Here is a 19,277-nt window from a genome sequence, read left to right as displayed (position 1 = left end):
GAGGGGACTCAGGGGAGAGATAAAGGCAAAGAGAATATAGGGGAGGAGTGGAAAGAGGGGAAAATCTTGTTGCTCTTTTCTACCGCGCATCTTCAATGCGCAGTACCGAGGCATTTCCGTTTGAGACATTAAACGGTATCGTAGGTGGCGCGACTGAGCCGGAAACTCCCTCGTACCACTAGTATAATTTAGGGGCAACAATGTAATTTAGCCTTGTGGAGCGGGAGAGCTTCAACTCCTCCCCTATATTCTCTTTGATAAAGGGAATTCAAAATCGGCTGCTTAGGCTTATAAAAAGATGGCTGGTGTGCTAGGATTTGTTTCACGACTTTCACGAGCAACACATGGAATTAAATCTGGTAAAATTAGCTTAAATATAAGTTAATTTGGTTCCTAATGACTGTATTGTGTTTAATTTTAGTTCTACAAGTCCCAGCAGCATTGAATGTGAAACAAATAGTAAAGCTACAACTAAACCTTGGCTTATCTAGTCACCCAGTTAGAAGTTTTATGGGCTTACCCTTACCTATTACAAATGTTATTTCAAATTTAAATACACCCTTAATTCGAAACTACCACTGTCTGTCCATCCAAAATCTCGCGAACCCAACAATTTTGGCGCCAATAAAAGTTGGTGTTAGTGAACAAACTCGTACAGTGACCAAGTTCTCAAAGAACAAAGGTCATAGGAAGAGTGTTAAAGCTGTTGTGAGGAGATTCTTTCGCCTTGATAGTGGACTTTGGATTAGAACACATCAGGGAAGACGTAAACATTTATGGAAGAAAACAAACGAACTTAAAAAAATGTACAGACAACATGTTGTAGTAACAAAAGCTCAATGTAAAATGTTTGAAAAAATGGTTCAGGGGTATTGGAAGAAAAAGAAATACTATATTGATGATCCTTATGAACCTTATCATGTTAGAAACAATTTTCCCTGGGCTCCCCCTCCTAAAAATAAAACTACACCCTAATTTTTGCTTCAGTTTGTTATTTGGTATTTAAATAAAGTTCTTAGTTTACTGCTAATTTGTTCCTTACTTCTATGAAAAAAATTAATATTATCGTTTTTGTTTTCACTATACGCCCAACCAAAGTGTTATTAACTTATTAATAATAATAACTAAATTTATTTAACAAAAAAATTAAAATTTAATGTCCTCCCCGGCGGGGAATCGAACCCCGGTCGCCCGCGTGACAGGCGGGAATACTCACCACTATACTACCGAGGACTTGTAAGTAGCGCCGCTAACGTGAGAGAAAACACCGTCTCATAATGGCGGCAAGCATTTCCCGCCAGATTCAAATGCGCGTCGAAAAACGTGTTTCTAGGCTTAAAATAATTCTAATTAAATGTGTGTTGCTAGGTATAAATAATTGAATTTAATTAGTCCAGTTAATTATATATGTAAGAGCCTGCTATTCCAACTGATCACGTGGGATAACTTTACCAATTGTGAAAAACGCGCGAAATTTCGAAATTTAATAGAAAGGCTTATCGAATTAGCGCCTGTTGAAATGGGCTTTTCTACTAGTTTTTAGTAAATTAGTGTTAAGCACAGCATTAACAAAACCCTCAAGTGTTTGTCGCGTAACTTGGTAAGTAGTTTGTCAAAGATAAGAAGGTTAGAAAATGTGTTAGCAAATATATAACGTGTTTAAAAGCTTTCGTTTATCCCTAAAAAGCTTTATTTCCCAGTGCAGTTCTTGGGAAGGGACGCGGTAACATTGACAAATAAGTGTCCGTTTCCTGCTGATAGTGTTGTACGCGCTTCCGGTGGTAGACGAGCGTCAAACACCAGTTATCTGAAGCTTCACTTAATATCCCTTGGGGTTTTCTACGCGTTATCTCTAAACAACTTGTTGTCCATTTCTCCTAAAAACCCTGCTATTAGGTAATTAAAAGGATTAAAAAAAATCAAAACCCCTTTCGTCCTGTTTCATAAAACGCTTTAGTCCGTTTGCAAGTAGCTAGACGCAAGGATGCTAATTGATTCCCTCCAGTGACTTGCGTGAGCGGTCTTCAACATTTTGACTAAGTCGAGAATTAGTTAAAGTGACAGGTAATTGCAATTCTTTGCAAGTTTATTTATTCGTGGCGCTGCAATAAGTTAGTGTCTTTGTAAACAATTTAGGATACAGTTGCAAATTCCCTGGCTTTTCAAAGCTCTCCCTGATAATCTAAAGTAATTTTCCCTGACCAATTAGGAGCCATGGAACCACGGGACGAACCTCGTCCAAAGTTATTCTCATTTTCCATTGATGACATCCTGAAGAAACCGCCATCAAATCTCTTCACTAATCGTACCTCAGTATCTTTGGGCTTTGAGCCAATGACGCGTGAAGACGTCGCGACAGATGACGTTTTCGGCTCCGTTCCAGTGACTCCCGACTCGACGACAACTTCGCCCAAATGGAGTAATTACAGCCTTCCAAAATTGTTTCTCCATCAAAAAATGGGTTCCACCGGTTCACCATTGACGTCTCCGAGTAGTCCTCAACCGTTTTTCTTCCCGGACAGTCTAGCATTGAGTCCATCAGCGTTCCAAAGACAAAAGCCTTTCAGTTTCTTCTCTATGTCTACCTCAAATTGCGTCAATCCTAAGATGGAACTGGGCTTCGCGCAAAATCGTGCAATATGCAAATTAATACAACATGGATCCATTCTCGCTTCTTCCGGTGAGTTGTCGTCCAGTTTTTGACCTTCACGCAAATAAGGCTACGGCCGTAACCTTATGCCGTAAGGCTATCTATATAAGTAACAGCCCAAACCCAAATTGCTTTACCTTGGAAGCTGAAACTATAATTAGTTCACTGCTAACCAAGAGCGATTTTTCAATACGCGGCCATCTTAGAAAATGGTGGACAGAAATGTAACCGAGGGGCTGATCACTTTGAGTTTGTTTGTACACAGATTACACGATCAGGTGATTAGACCCTCGATTTTAACCAAGACATATACAGGTTTGAACCGAGGGCTGATCACTTTGACTTTGTTTGTACAATGATTGCATGATCAGGTGATGAGACCCTCGATTTCAACCAAGACATATACAGGTTTCACCGAGGGGCTGATCACTTTGAGTTTGTTTGTACACTGATAACATGATCAGGTGATTAGACCCTCGATTTCAAAACAAGACATATACTGGTTCACTATATTTTGTAAAATGGGGGCTAGAAAAGCAAGGGGAAAACTTCGTACGCTTTAAATAAGTAACTTATGAGGACAACACCGTGAACCTTCCCTACTAGACTTACGTAATAGACTTATGCTAATATTGATATAAGGCAAAAGAAAAAAGGATTTCCTTGACATCTGTTTGAGGATTCTTTTATCACTTCCGTTCTCAGTTGTTTTAATAAACGATATGAATTCTAGTTTAATTTAAAATATATCTCTGTTTCCTCAAATGGATTTTTTTAAACCCAAAAACCCCGTTACTCCTGTCAAATTCCACTAATTCAGGAAATATTTTTCAATAGCGATAACCAACCAAAGAATAGTTTATGCCGGTTAGATAAGGCTTATACAATATACTTATGTTAAACTGTAACATAAGTCGGCTGGATCTCAATTAAAATTAAAAAAATAAATAAATAAAAACAAAATTTTCAGAACGAGGATTTTGGAACCATAGAGGTCAATCTAAACGTAAGGGAGGTCAAATTCGTTTCACAACAAATCAAACGGGGGAATTAGAAAAAACTTTCAGAATTCATAAATACCTTTCTCCGTCCGAAAGAAGAAAGCTTTCACATTCCCTACGTTTATCGGAAAGACAGGTATAATTAATAGAAAAATAGACTAATTATAATTAATTAACTTTAATAGAGTTTAATTATCTGTATAGGTGAAAACGTGGTTTCAAAACAGAAGAGCCAAATGGAGAAGGCTAAAACAGGTGCGTTTCATACTTACCATGGTTGACAAGTTATAATAGACTTATGGTTACAGTTAATCTTTTATTTTTAATAAATAGGAATTAAACCCGTCCAGTTCTACAATGCAAGATCAAAATGATCACGTGTCCATTATAGTCGATTAATCACGATTAAAATAATTAAGATTTCGTGTAATATAATAATTTTAATTAATACCTTCAATATCCAAAATATTATTTAAGTTTTTTAACATTTGTAAAATTTAAAATTGAATAAAATCACCGTTATAATATATATATATATATAAACCGTTTTAACTCGTTACCATGGTTACCATATTAAAAATATATAATCCCCAATCACGTGACATTTCTAACAATTGTTAAAACGCGCGAAATTTCCAAAAAAAAAAAAATTAAAATTAAGGCTTAACGGAACAATTGTTTAAAAACCAAGGCTTAAAGAGTATTTTAATTCATCGTTTAAACTTGAATAAATAAATATAGGCCTATATTTAAAACAAACAATTGTTTGCTTATGTAAAAATATTGCTTCAAATTCTAAAAAGTTATTTTGGAATGACCCCCAACGAAAAATAATTAAAAATATAATAAATTCATAATAGGCCTAGTTTTTGAGTTCCCGACTTAAAATTTGGCAAGGCTTAAGCCACTGAAAGACTACACTACAATACCATAGGACTAGAGTTAGTTTACTAAGTAGAAAAATATTAAAAAACAGTGGAAAATTTGATACAAGAAAAAATTTGGCAGGATTACACAATAGTAGTATTTTTTGGTTTTTTTTTTTATCACCCAAGTGACGAACCCATCACCTAGATGTTGAGATTTCCGTAACGTTATTTTTTTAGACTTGGTTTAACGTTACTAATCAGGAATTTTTATTAGACTCCAATTCACGTTTGAAATTACGCATTTGAAGGTACGGCAATAAAAGCAACGCACCTCCAATGCAGTAACACAAACTAGGACCCATACACCAGAATCCTACGACGATTGGTGTCAATTGTTTTTGTAATATTAGGCCTAAAGGCGCGAGTTAACCTACCTGCTGATGCAATAAGAGGACCCAAAGCTCTGGCCAAGGCCCCTAAGGAACGAAATATGCCCAATATGGTCCCTTTTTGATCAGAATTCCCAAATGTTGAGACCAAAGTAGTCAAACATGGGACGACAGTTGCGGATGCTGAGAAAATTTTAAATCAAAATAATTCCCCAATCAAATCGTTAATTAGGCCTAGATTAACTTACCAAAGGCGTACATTGCCAAACCAATATACAGGGTTACGGTATTATGCGCCAATCCAATCACAATAAATGAAGGGATTATCACCATAAACCCCTATACATTTAAATATTAATTTTTATTTAATAGGTATCGAGTTGGGACCTAAGATTAACTAACCCTAAGGGCGATTCTAGATTCAGATCCAGGTTTAATTCGTCTAACGTAACCACCTTGAACGCAGGCCATAATTAATCCACTGAATAAGTACATTTTACCCTGTTGCATGCTGGGAATTACGCCAAGACATTCATTATTTTACAAGTAGTACAAAAACACATGTAGTTCAAACAAGAAGCGATATCTAGTTTTCTAGGGGGAAGGCATTAGATGCCAAAGTATTTGCGCGCCATAGTCCCAGTCCCCCTTTCAAAATAAAAGGGGGGACGTAAAAGGAGGCCGGGCGTTTTCGCGTCCCCTCTTAATTTTCGTCATTAGCGTGATGATGTGAGTTTTCAAGAACCAATGAGATGCTGCTTGTAATTTAGAGGCGGGGATTAACTCCGGACAGGCTACGTTTGGACTGGAGATAAAGCTAGAAATGTGGCGAATTTATACCTTCTGCCTAGTAAACTAGATATCGCTTCTTGGTTCAAAAACGTTATTCGAACCTGGTGTAATTGAATCTAAGATGAGTTAGGAATGTTAAGGAATACTCTAACCCAGAGTACAGAAATAAATATAGAAAGTATATCGAACCAATACGTTTCATTTGGCGTTTGCCTAATGGTAATTAGTAACGTTATTCTTAAATTATCCTCCAATACAAATGAGTTACGCCATAAGTTAATAAGATATGTCCCATAAATAAGTTTGTCACTGGTTACAAACTGGAGCTTGTCATGAAGTGACGTGGGTCATAGATTTAAGGTAAACCGACGCCTGGTGAGGCGCTGTCAAATTGGGGCTTAGTAATGCAGACTGAATATTATAACCACCGAGTGTAGGATTTCAATTCTCGCCTGTCGTTCTCGAACCAACTCGAGCTGTAAGTCTCTACCATTACGAACTTGTATAGGTAGTGTCAGACTTATAGGACATATCTTATAAACTTATGGTTACGCATTACCTAAAGCATTATCATTCTCTACGGGTGCAAATGAAAACAGTGATACTGGATTTATAAACTGCGTAGCTTGAGTTACGCTATTAGCGATGGAAGAGGCCTTTGTGTATTTAATGTTAAAATTAATTAAGGGTCGTATCCTTTACAACAAACTAAAGAAAAACCGATTTCCTCACTCTGTTTGAGACTGGTAATGATTCCTTAAGAAACAACGTGATAAAAATCACATCGATAACGGCTAAAGTGAACGCAAACAAAGCTGGTGGAACGAAAAACGCTCCTTCTTTATTCTTACCCCATGCTGCAAACCCAGCACCAATCATTGGTCCAATTATGAACCCAATTGAGAACGCAACACCAATAAGGGCCTTTAAAAGTGGCCGGATTTTTTACAATGGTTATTTTTAAACCGCAATAAAATTGCTAACCATTCCTCTGCCTCTTGTTTTTTCCGTTGAAACATCAGTTACAACCGCGGCACTCAACCCAATATTGCCTTTACTTATTCCACCAATTATTCTAGCAATGACGAAGATGGTGAAATTTTGGGATAAGGCCCAGATTACGTAAGAAAAACTTATGCTGATGGTACTAATGATTAAAACGGGTTTTCTCCCGTATACGTCTGACATTGCACCCATGATAGGTGAAGATAAATATTGAAGGAATGAAAATAGAGATCCGATTAACCCTGTAAAAATGACACCCTTTGTTCATGTTGCCGTGACAAAGAGATAAGACGGCAACCTGACTCCTGATAAATACTGTGGGTGTTTTTGGGTTCAATAATAGGGAAGTAAAGGGTCAGGTTGCCATAATCTAGTCAAAGGTAATGACAAACCTCCAAATAAAACTTTATTAAAATCATCTGGAGCACCAACGAGTTTCTGGAATATTTGTACTTTTTTCTCTAACCATGGATAGAGACCACCCTAAGTATTGACGACAAACGGTGCAATAGGAAGGAATTTAGTATAACGAGACATAGCTCATTCGATTCGTGGGGTTGAGAAGATTTATTGGTGAAAATTTGGTAGAATTTCACCGTTTGGGGTCCGAGATATTTAACATTTTTACCCCCCCCCCCCCAATTTGTTTAACATCGCTAAAGTTTGTTAATTAATTAGAGTAAGAAGGGCGGATTTTAGTATAATGAAACATAGCTCATTCTATTCGTGGGATTGAGGAGATTAATTGATGTAGAATTGGAAGAATTTCACCGTTTGGGGTCCGAGATATTTAACATTTTTACCCCCCCCCCCCAATTTGTTGAACATCGCTAAAGTTCGTTCATTAATTAGAGTAAGAAGGGCGGATTTTAGTATAATGAAACATAGCTCATTCTATTCGTGGGATTGAGGAGATTAATTGGTGTAGAATTGGAAGAATTTCACCGTTTGGGGTCCGAGATATTTAACATTTTTACCCCCCCCCCCAATTTGTTGAACATCGCTAAAGTTCGTTCATTAATTAGAGTAAGAAGGGCGGATTTTAGTATAATGAAACATAGCTCATTCTATTCGTGGGATTGAGGAGATTAATTGGTGTAGAATTGGAAGAATTTCACCGTTTGGGGTCCGAGATATTTAACATTTTTACCCCCCCCCCCCAATTTGTTGAACATCGCTAAAGTTCGTTCATTAATTAGAGTAAGAAGGGCGGATTTTAGTATAATGAAACATAGCTCATTCTATTCGTGGGATTGAGGAGATTAATTGGTGTAGAATTGGAAGAATTTCACCGTTTGGGGTCCGAGATATTTAACATTTTTACCCCCCCCCCCCCAATTTGTTGAACATCGCTAAAGTTCGTTCATTAATTAGAGTAAGAAGGGCGGATTTTAGTATAATGAAACATAGCTCATTCTATTCGTGGGATTGAGGAGATTAATTGGTGTAGAATTGGAAGAATTTCACCGTTTGGGGTCCGAGATATTTAACATTTTTACCCCCCCCCCCTCCCAATTTGTTTAACATCGCTAAAGTTCCTTAATTGCCAATTAGAGTAGGAAAGGGTGGATTTTAGTATAACGAAGCATAGCTCATTCGATTCGTGGGATTGAGTAGATTAATTGGTGCAAATTTAGTAGAATTTCACCGTTTGGGGGCCGAGATATCCCCACCTTTTTATCCCCCCCGCCCCCTTGTAAGAAGGAAAGATTTTAGTATAATGATACATTGGTCATTGAATTTGTTTGGCCGTTGTTATAATAATTCATTATAATTAGATTAAGAGTAATTATTATTGAAGGTTTAACTATTATTAACCAATTAATTTGATTTAATATAATTTCCAACGTTCAAGGGGCTGACCAACCCCCATCCTTTTTTTTACCCACCCACTATGCTAAGCCCTATGAGAACTTCAGAAGATCGTCCCCAGTCCCATGGTCCGAAAAGCCCCGGTTCCCGGGCCTTTAAGCTAATTGGATTTGGTGTTGGGATCATATTTAGCCTATGTCATTTTGCCAGCTGCTGCCAAGTAGTTCATATGACAACTATTTTTGCGTCGCGAGTCCCGCAGAATTTTTCGTTCTGTATTAGTTTGGCAAACTACTATAGCATTCTGGCAGATTGACGTCGTTGTAGTAACTAATAACGCGTTTAAACACGTTAGTGGTTGTACCGTAACCTTTTTACCACTTTTATACCATTAATTTTCTCTAAGAATGATTATTTAAAAACATTAAGAGTACTTACAGAGTCGTGTTTACTGTAATAATCAAGGTGGCTTGGAATCAAAGGTAAAATGACAGTAAAAGCTAGCAAATCTATTACCAGCGAAACGAAGACAACGTATACAGTTTTATCAGACGTTTTGTTACTTTCCAACGACTTTGAACTTTCCTGAAGGGATTCAGGCTTCATTTTGGACATTATGGAATGTTATTTTAAATTTTTTAAATAAAACAAGCCTCAACAAAATGAAGCTAGTTATTCACATGTGTACTTCTAGCTCCGGAAATACCGCGATAGACAGTCTCGTGACCCGTGACGTTAAGCCTATTTGTCCCTTTAATAATAACGCATGCGCATAGCAACAGCTAGGCTTTAAAAAAAACTCGGTTGCAATGTTAGCTCCGGTTAAGCACCAAAACGAAACAAAAAAAATTACCTAAGAGGTTTCAGGAAGAAGTGTTTTTAGTGCGGTCAGTGCTGATCATCAAATAGATTGAACTAACCGACTATTAATCTGAAGTTTCCCGCTTTATATTTAAAAGTAAATAAAACACGCCATATGATTGACCAAGGCTTATTTTATAATATTTAATGATATTTTGTTATTTTTTGTATAATTTCAAGAACTAGGCATAATTGTTGTATTGTAAATTGTAATATTTCGTAAGGTAAAATTAAATAATTTATTATGAAATAATTGAAACACTCTTGAATTCATGATATTAAGGAAAGAGTTGTTACAATGTCGTAATATACGTAATTTTTAATTTTTTAAATTTCCTAGAGTAAAATTGATTAACGCGAAAGAAAGGTCAAAGGTTGATAGGAATAATATCAATGAGGTTGTGGCAGCCATCTTTATAATTAAATTAGTTAGACAGAAACAGAAGGGTCGTCAAATCGTCCATTTGACGTCCCGTATCCAATGATATGACTTTTTGATATTAACCTAGTACTTTCATCTTGAATGATGCTTTCGTCACTTATGCCACTATCACTCTCCTTTTCAACTGGTTTCTTACGACAAGCGTTACCCAAAAATAGCCAAGCTAATAAGACCATAATAGCCTAACGAAAAACAATTTATCAATCAGGGATCCCGGCTTATTTCAGGGTTGCCACAAACATTTTCTGATTCAAATTCCCTGACTTTCAATGACATTTTGGGCCTATTTTTAAACTCCCCGATTTTTCTATGAAATTTTGGCCTATTTTTAAATTTCCCTAACATTTTTGGCCTATTTTTAAATTTCCCCAACATTTTGGCCTATTTTTAAATTTCCCTAACATTTTTGGCCTATTTTTAAATTTCCCTAACATTTTTGGCCTATTTTTTAAATTTTCCGACTTTCCCCTAAAATTTTTGGCCTACTTTTAAAATTTTCCGACTTTCCCCTAAAATTTTTGGCCTATTTTTAAAATTTTCCGACTTTCCCCTAAAATTTTTGGCCTATTTTTAAAATTACCAACTTTCCCCTAAAAGTTTTGGACTATTTTTAAATTCCCCGACTTTCCCCTAACATATTTGGCCTGTTTTTAAAATTCCCCGACTTTCCCCTAAAAATTTTGGCCTATTTTTAAATTCCCCGACTTTTCCCTAACATTTTTGGCCTATTTTTAAAATTCCCGACTTTCCCCTAAAAGTTTTGGCCTATTTTTAAAATTCCCGACTTTCCCCTAAAAGTTTTGGCCTATTTTTAAATTTTCCGACTTTCCCTAAACTTTTTGGCCTATTTTTAAATTTCCCGACTTTCCCCTAACATTTTTGGCCTATTTTTAAATTCCCCGACTTTCCCCTAACATTTTTGGCCTATTTTTAAATTCCCCGACTTTCCCCTAACATTTTTGGCCTATTTATAAATTTCCCCGACTTACAATTAAACTTTTGGCCTATTTTTAAATTCCCCGAACTTTCCATGAAATTTTTGGCCTATTCCTTCACTTGTAGCAACCCTTTGACTTTGCAACAATTAATACGAGCAAGACTTACTGATAAAAATGAAAATATGGCCATAGCAGTTGCTGCTAATGGAAAATCTAAGAAATCAGATAGAAGACCACCTAAAGACGGCCCCGTTACTTCCCTATAATACAAAATAACCCTTTACAATCTGGGGGGGGGGGAAACCTTTAAAAATAAGTAATTAGTATCGTACCCTAAGGAACACATGGCATTCCATAATCCAGAAACAATGCTATATGTTCCTAAATCGTCACTAAGACCAGCGTCTCTATTATTTTTTTAAATACGACAATTAATTAGCTAGAAGTAATTAATATAATTAAGGGGCCAATTAACTCACAGTCCCGCGTTTAAAATCGCTTCAAATGTTGGAATAAAGGAGCAAGCGAATGAAATACCAAGTAGTACAATTCCCAATATATTTAACCACAATAATCCCCTGGATATTTAGAGGTTTGAAATCAATTAATCGCTTGTAAAATAACAATTAAAGTAAGTGGGACATACCCAGGAAATGGCAAAATTGGTGAAGGCCCCAATAACAGTAAAGAAACTGTCATGAGTAATAAACCAAACAGCATCATGGGATATTTAACTTCCTAAATGTTTAAAGAAAACTATATGATATGATGTACATTTTCTCAAGATCGCGGTAGTTTTCATTGAAAAACTGTTCTAAACAACGCGTGCGCAAAATATAAGCGAAATCGGTTGAAAACTACGCGAGTTATCGCGCCGCGAATTAATTTTACATTAACGTCGGCCATTTTTCAAGATGGCGTCCGATCAAAACTAAAATAAGTGAAAACTATCTAGAAACCTTGTTGAATATTTTTGCAAAATTTGAGCGAAATCGTTTGAAAACTACGGGAGTTATCGCGTCGCGATTTCATTTCACATTAACGGCGGCCATTTTTCAAGATGGCGTCCGATCAAAACTAAAATAAGGGGAAATAATCTAGAAACCTTATTGAATATTCACGCAAAATTTGACCAAAATCGATTGAAAACTACGCGAGTTATCGCGTCGCGATTTCATTTTACATTAACGGCGGCCATTTTCCAAGATGGCGACCGATCAAAACTAAACTATGTAGAAATCATGTAGAAAACTGGTTGAATGTTCACGCAAAATTTGAGCGATATCGATTGAAAACTACGCGAGTTATCACGTCACGATTTCATTTTACATTAATGACGGCCATTTTCCAAGATGGCGTCCGATCAAAACTAAAATGTAGAAATCATCTAGAAACCTTATTGAATATTCACGCAAAATTTGACCAAAATCGATAAAAAAAACTACGCGAGTTATCGCGTCGCGATTTCATTTTACATTAATGGTGGCCATTTTCCAAGATGGCGACCGATCAGAACTAAAATAAGGGGAAACAATCTAGAAACCTTATTGAATATTTACTCAAAATTTGAGCGAAATCGGTTGAAAACTACGCGAGTTATCGCGTCTTAAAATATTTTCGGGCGCAGGTTCCAATATATATATCAGATACTTACCCATTTTCCCGTCAGATATCCAACCGCGGGGGAAAATAGTGCGTAAGCTGCCGATGTTAAGAGAAAAAGGAGACCAACTATACCAGTACCAAGGTTATACTACAAGTAATATTGGCAAAACAAAAAAATACCTTTAAACTTCAATTAAACTGAAAGAAAAGCGCGTGTCTTACGTCTCTGAGATGAGGCTCTAAGGTCGGATCAATAAACCCTTGAGCTTGAGACGCAACCACAACAACCACACAAACAACCATGACTAAAGGAATCGACAACAAATTTCGATATGACGTCTGTTTGCAATTACTAGGCACGTACTCTACCAAACGAAAAATTAGGCCAAAAAAACATCATTATACAATTTGCGTTAAACCTTCAATATTTACTAATGTACTTACCGTTAATTTTTCCCAGCATACACCACGATAATGGCATATTTAACAAGACAGAGGCACCCAAAACAAAGAATGGTAGTTCATAACCACCAGCCTATGATTGGAAACAGCTACATTAACTTCTGAAAGTTTTTAAACAAGTTTTGTTAAAAAATAATCACCGCGTAAAGCCAACCCCCAGCAGCTGGTCCCAAACTCATTCCAACCCCAACGCAAGTTTCCATAATTCCCTAGAGGTCAAAAGGTTAATATTACGATTATTGCATCATAGTTGAAAACAATCTGTTTATAAAACGTACAAAAACAGCTCCGACATCATCAGGAAACATGTCTAATATAATAGTGTATGACGCGGTTGAAAAGGCTGCGGCACCCAGAGCTTCAAAAGATCTCACAGTAAAACATAATATGGTGAATACATTTCCGTCTTCAACTTTATCAAGGACACTATAAAAGTATATAAGGATACACGCAGTTTGGTCAAATTCAGCTATGAATTGTGATCAAATAGATATAAGTTTATAAGATATTTAAACTTAGAACATATATGCCTATTTCTTTTTAAAATATTATTATTTCTAATATCCCCATTACACTTGTCTCTAAACCGAAAGCCTAAATCCTTTCCTTTATATAGAGTTATACTGTCAACTGAGACTGACTGAGATAAATAATTCTCCACGCAGCAGGGGGGTTGCCCGACTCCCGAGAGGAACGCGCGGCCCTTACTGATCTTTGAATGAATGGCGCGCAGCTGCAAAGCTCAAAAGAAGCCGCCTTGATAGTATAGACACTGCCTGCATTCCTTTAGGAGTCACGTGGTGTTTTTTTTTACTCAATGGACGTTACACGCCAGAGACACAAAGGTATAAGCCGACTATTTCTGGAACGCGGAAGCAAGGGGCATTTCCCTATTTTTTTTTGTCCCAGCCCATGCCTTGGTTTAAGGGGACGACCTTCAGGGGGTTTCCTCATGAAGGAATGCGCGGTTCTTTTTGAGCTTTGAATGAATGAATGGCGTGTAGCTTCCGGGCGGGGTTTTGCAGCTGCAAGACTCAAACGAAGCCGCCTTGATACTATAGACACTGCGTACATTCATTTAGGTAACAAAGGGGTTAGGTAACGACCTTCAGGGGGGTTTTTTACTGAATGAACGTTGAATGCCAGAAACACAAAGGAGTAAGCCGACTATTCCTGGAACGCGGAACCAATGGGTATTCCTTTTTAGCCTCATCCCCTTCGTGTATGAATAAGTGTGGCTATTAGTTTCATCCCTTTTGTAGACGTTTTTTTTTGTTTGTTTCTATTTTGTTGTTTTTATAGTAAAGATAGTAAATTGAAGAAATTGTTATAGGTAGGGATCCTAACCATGTTTTAGTAAGTTTGACTGAAGTATTTACTTTTATTCAAAATAAGTGTTATGTTAAACAAATCTCGCCCCTATCCCAATTTCCACTTAAAACTACTACACTATTTTCAAATTTAAAAATAGAAGGCAGAAGTTAGAGGTACGGAAAACTTTCATTTATCAACAGGTTATCTAAAGAGGGCTAAAAATTGATAGGAGAATTAACTCTATCTTTAGATAAGAACAACAATGAACGAAAGGTGGTTCAAAAATTACGAAAACCCGATTGTTAAAAATAAAAACCAGATATCCCTTTGAAATAATAAATTATAATCGAAATGAAGCGACGCTTATGTAATACACTCACCCAAATAACATATTGGCGCAACCAGAGACAAAAATTCCGCATTGATACATGAAATTCGGGCCCGTATGTTGAAGCTATGTTTAAATTTGACATTAAAACACCTTTGATGGTTTTATGTCACCAAATTCTCACCAGTTTTCCAAATATTGGTGACGCAATCATCATAACGAGCGCGTAAACGCTAAAAACGAATCCAGAAACGGCTTCTCTCATTCCCTTGTCGGATGCCTTTAAAATAATAAATTTTTACTGATCAAAAGAGATACTGCGCAATATTTAATGTCCAGCTTTGGAGCCTTATAACTCTGGTTCTATAATAGATACGGCGAAACCCTTTGATTATGTTATAGCCCTATTTATTCCCTTTCCAATGACACCAAAAACTTGGAGTTGCAACAATCGGGGCTCTCATTATTAAACAAATTAGACCTAGCAAGACGTAACATCAATTCTTATGACATCTCTACTTTGGAGTGTTATAACTCTGGTTCTATAATAGATACTGCGCAGTCCTTTGAATATGCCCTATTTATTCCCTTTCCAATGACACCAAAAACTTGGAGTTGCAACAATCAGGGCTCTCATAATTAAACAAATTAGGCCTAGCTAGACACAGCCTCAATTCTCATGACATCTCTACTTTGGAGTGTTATAACTCTGGTTCTATAATAGATACTGCGCAGTCCTTTGAATATGTCATAGCCCTATTTATTCCCTTTCCAATGACACCAAAAACTTGGAGTTGTAACAATCAGGGCTCTCATAATTAAACAAATTAGGCCTAGCGTAAATAAGCAAATTAGTAAAAGATAGCGTTAATCCCCAATCCCAATCCAGCTTGGTTCAAACAAAAATTTTGAACGAAAAATTCCCAACTTCTTTTATTTTAATCATGTCCAGTAAATATTTAGTCATCGGAAATTTGAAAATGATTAAAGTGCAACTCATTTCTGAGTAAAAATAATTCAAATTGTAATCAAAACTATATTTATCGTTTTAGAAGGAGTCATTGATTGCTTCAAGCACTCTTATCATAAGTTTATAAGATATGTTCCATCATAAGTTTGTCACTGGTAACTTAGAAACTGGAGCTTGTAATGAAGTGACGGGGGTCATAGATTCGAGGTAAAGCGACGCCTGGTGAGGCGCTGTCAAGGGCTTAGTAATATCAGAAGTATATAAAACTTCTCTTCGAGAGAAGTGTACAAGCACAAAACGGGGTAAGTGTAACGTCATTCTTCCCAACATCTTAACATTTGGAGCAAGGTTACTAAACCGAATCACATACGCGATAAATAGTTCCCTCATTATTACTCTATTGGCGTTTAACTGTTTGGCAAGACGCATGCGCTTGTGGATTTTTGTCCCACCCCAAGACGAGGTTTGCGGGTTGATTGTGGGGATTTAGTGCCAAATAATTATAGAATTCACCTTACGGTGCGATGTCCATCTGAAGCTTGATGAGCGGGAAAGCAAACAAAAAGGGTGCGCCTCTGAAGAATGACGTTACATAACTAAAGTATTAAAAGGATACAGAGTGTCATCCTTCTTCTATTACCCCCTTCTGGTAATACAGACTAAATAAGAAGATCTAAGTCCTGCAAAAGCTAACCGAGTGTAGCCAATCAATTCTCGCTTATCATTCTCCCTAGAACTAGCTCGAGCTGCGAGTCTCTAGCATTACGAAGTATAGATAGTGTCATACTTATGGAAGGAACATATCTTATAAACCTACGCTCTTATCAATAAAAAAATCAATTTTGGACTCCCGGTTCGATCAAAACTTAAAAGAAAAAATAAAATAATAAAAAAAGGCAACGCAAGAGGCCTAATTGATTTATGCGTAACGTTATCTTTAATTCTTTGAGGCCCCAGACTTAAAAATTTGTGATTAAGAAATCTGGCGAAGATTATGTAATAACTAGTTTTGAAAAGAAACATACTTCTTTTGGGAAAAACGGCGCGATGATTGACATGCTTAGAAAGGAGGAGAAATTGACCAGGCCGATGCAGATTAAAGTCATCTTTTGACTCTTGGTGAATTTTCTGCTCGGTTCGACAACGTCGGTTAAATCACTTGGAGTTTGGGATGTGTGGGGAAGTTTCCTTAAAATTGATCGTCGCCTACGATGTTCAACATTAGGTTGACTCAACCAGTGTTGAAGTTGAGCTCCCCCTGAAAACCTCGTCTTGGCAAACCTAACGCAAAAATTAATGAGCCACGCTTATTAATTTGAGGCTCTTAATTATTGTAGAAACGCGTTATTGTTCATCCTCTAATCATCACTAAAATAATTTTTGAGGCTCATTATTAATTAATTTTGAGTCTCTAATTTTTGCAGTAATAACTTTTGTGCCTCTAAAACAAACGCAAAAATTAACTCAAGGAGTTAAGGCCTCTAATTAACGCGATAATTAACTTGATGCCTTTAACGCGTTAATTAATTTGATGCCTATAAATCAGTAAATAATTTAAAACCTGAACTTAACCCTAAACTTAATTTTGAGAATCTTAATTAACGTTAAAGTTAATTTTGACCATCTTAATTAACGTCAAAATTAATTTTGACCATCTTAATTAACGTCAAAATTAATTTTGACCATCTTAATTAACGTCAAAATTAATTTTGACCATCTTAATTAACGTCAAAATTAATTTTGACCATCTTAATTAACGTCAAAATTAATTTTGACCATCTTAATTAACATAAAAATTAATTTTGACCATCGTAATTAACATCAAAATTAATTTTGACCATCTTAATTAACGTCAAAATTAATTTTGAGCATCTTAATTAACATAAAAATTAATTTTGACCATCGTAATTAACATCAAAATTAATTTTGACCATCGTAATTAACATTAAAATTAATTTTGAGCATCTTAATTAACATTAAAATTAATTTTGAGCATCTTAATTAACATTAAAATTAATTTTGAGCATCTTAATTAACATTAAAATTAATTTTGACCATCGTAATTAACATCAAAATTAATTTTGACCATCGTAATTAACATCAAAATTAATTTTGACCATCGTAATTAACATCAAAATTAATTTTGACCATCGTAATTAACATTAAAATTAATTTTGAGCATCTTAATTAACATTATAATTAATTTTGAGCATCTTAATTAACATTATAATTAATTTTGAGCATCTTAATTAACATTAAAATTAATTTTGAGCATCTTAATTAACATAAAATTTATTTTGGGCATCCTAATTAACATAAAAATTAATTTTGGGTATCCCAATTAACATTAAAATTAATTTTGGGTATCCCAATTAACATTAAAATTAATTTTGGGTATCCCAATTAACATTAAAATTAATTTTGGGTATCCCAATTAACATTAAAATTAATTTTGGGTATCGCAATTAACATCAAAAAAATTAATTTTGAGCATCCTAATTAACATTAAAATTCATTTTAAGCCTCTAACAGTGTTACACAGATTATTTTTCAGCTTCTAACAACAACCACCTTAATGAATTTTTCAGTCACGTGTATATAGATCTTGTAAAGTTACTTGATTTATATAAGCTTAGACTGTTCAGGAGAAAGACAAGAATTTGACCCAATTTGAAAACAGGTTTGGCCCAAAAGTACAGAAGCAAATAAAAATAATAAAAGTATAGAGTATATTTACCTAAAATCGTATCTACATCCATTACAATGTTCCACTAAACACATCTTGCAATTAACAACCCTTCCATCCTCTAATGAACCAATGGTGGAGTGATGTTGGGCCATCCACCGAGCGGAACTTCTTTCCATTGTTTGATCAGATAAACAAAGAAATTGTTGAGAATGATCATCATCCTCATAATCTGACCCTTGACTGTAACTCCCGGTTTCATTACTCGAACCGTAACTAGATGTTTTCCCCGAGTTCTTTTTGAATGACAGTAAGTTTAATGGACGGTTCGTAAATTCATCATTATTCAACTCAGTATCAGAGTAATATTCTCGTTTTCTAGGATCTCTCAAGACTTTTCCAGGAAACTGGACGTGAAATGGGCAGCAATCGTTGTCTTCTTGGGGTTTAGGGGTCTCAGAGTCATCTTCATCGTGACTAGATAGCCTGTTTTCACTCGAATGAACAACCGCTCTTATATGCTCCTTAAACTTTGAGTTGTATTTTTTCGGAGTACAGTCGTTTCTAACTATTGATGGGCTATTTATATCTCCAGGTAAACTTACATTATTATTGCGTTTAATAACGTTATTAAGGAGTTTGTTAATTGGTTTATCAGCGAAATTTTCCATGATGTAATGAAAATTACAATCATACCGTTGTTTTGATTTTATCTAACTTTAAGGCTTAGCTTGATTGAAAATGCGCGTCTTCATTCGGTAATGTTAGCCTAGTAACTAATCTTATTTACCGATTTTTCGGAGGAACTTCATTATTATCTTAATCTTGATTATTTAATTTGGGGAACACGACAACGAGGGTTCACAATTTGACATTGATACGATAGGAGAGTAGACTACGTAGCAGAAATGACTTCAGGGTCTTCTCTCACGTGATTTAAAACTTTTCCTTATTTTCAGCCCACAGTCCCCCACTCCGAGTCTCCGAGACTCCGACTGCTCCGACTCCACTAAACAGAGCCGGAAATGAGGAAAATTTCTTATAGGACATGCGTCTAGTGACCCCCTGTTTTGACTGGAAAATTTATAGGGCATTGTCCACTGGAGTGTGCAAAATAATGTCGCATCACCATAGTCAAACCATAAAAACTATG

General features: G+C 35.9%; 4 protein-coding genes and 1 non-coding gene across 6 annotated transcripts; 2 read left to right on the top strand and 3 right to left on the bottom strand.

The window, feature by feature from the left end:
* Positions 1-144: 144 nt before the first annotated feature.
* On the top strand, positions 145-1,030 carry mRpL35 (mitochondrial ribosomal protein L35). Its single transcript, XM_089839040.1, has 2 exons — positions 145-359; positions 422-1,030. The coding sequence occupies exons 1-2, from the start codon at positions 299-301 to the stop codon at positions 973-975; spliced, it is 615 nt and encodes a 204-aa protein (XP_089695166.1). The 5' UTR covers positions 145-298; the 3' UTR covers positions 976-1,030.
* Positions 1,031-1,161: 131 nt separating this feature from the next.
* On the bottom strand, positions 1,162-1,233 carry TRNAD-GUC (transfer RNA aspartic acid (anticodon GUC)). The gene has a single exon. It is a non-coding gene; the product is annotated as a tRNA-Asp (tRNA).
* A 287-nt stretch (positions 1,234-1,520) lies between these two features.
* Positions 1,521-4,307, top strand: LOC149673477 (uncharacterized). Of its 2 annotated transcripts, XM_089839038.1 has the most exons (5): positions 1,525-2,064; positions 2,210-2,680; positions 3,621-3,787; positions 3,856-3,906; positions 3,985-4,307. In XM_089839038.1, exons 2-5 carry the CDS (start codon positions 2,215-2,217, stop codon positions 4,048-4,050), a joined length of 750 nt encoding a protein of 249 aa, XP_089695164.1. In that variant the 5' UTR covers positions 1,525-2,064; positions 2,210-2,214; the 3' UTR covers positions 4,051-4,307. The 2 variants fall into 2 exon arrangements, with proteins under 2 accessions (XP_089695165.1, XP_089695164.1); XM_089839039.1 differs by having other exon boundaries at positions 1,521-2,680.
* On the bottom strand, positions 4,072-9,341 carry rtet (major facilitator superfamily domain-containing protein rtet). Its single transcript, XM_089839033.1, has 10 exons — positions 8,957-9,341; positions 7,099-7,189; positions 6,686-6,948; positions 6,434-6,625; positions 6,261-6,357; positions 5,803-5,914; positions 5,312-5,420; positions 5,158-5,248; positions 4,955-5,092; positions 4,072-4,893 (listed from the first exon to the last, which is right to left on the bottom strand). The coding sequence occupies exons 1-10, from the start codon at positions 9,131-9,133 to the stop codon at positions 4,778-4,780; spliced, it is 1,386 nt and encodes a 461-aa protein (XP_089695159.1). The 5' UTR covers positions 9,134-9,341; the 3' UTR covers positions 4,072-4,777.
* A 154-nt stretch (positions 9,342-9,495) lies between these two features.
* On the bottom strand, positions 9,496-19,044 carry LOC149673475 (MFS-type transporter SLC18B1-like). Its single transcript, XM_089839028.1, has 14 exons — positions 18,176-19,044; positions 16,464-16,719; positions 14,653-14,748; positions 14,521-14,594; positions 13,105-13,252; positions 12,967-13,035; positions 12,809-12,899; positions 12,587-12,729; positions 12,414-12,512; positions 11,406-11,497; positions 11,239-11,337; positions 11,092-11,166; positions 10,926-11,019; positions 9,496-10,003 (listed from the first exon to the last, which is right to left on the bottom strand). The coding sequence occupies exons 1-14, from the start codon at positions 18,793-18,795 to the stop codon at positions 9,809-9,811; spliced, it is 2,151 nt and encodes a 716-aa protein (XP_089695154.1). The 5' UTR covers positions 18,796-19,044; the 3' UTR covers positions 9,496-9,808.
* Between the last annotated feature and the right edge of the window lie 233 nt (positions 19,045-19,277).

The sequence above is a fragment of the Phalangium opilio genome, unplaced genomic scaffold (assembly GCF_054372755.1).
Source record: "Phalangium opilio isolate 3A_F unplaced genomic scaffold, DU_Popi_V2 ptg000048l_1, whole genome shotgun sequence".
In the NCBI taxonomy this organism is placed as follows: domain Eukaryota; kingdom Metazoa; phylum Arthropoda; class Arachnida; order Opiliones; family Phalangiidae; genus Phalangium; species Phalangium opilio.
This window is presented reverse-complemented; position numbering and strand designations above follow the sequence as displayed.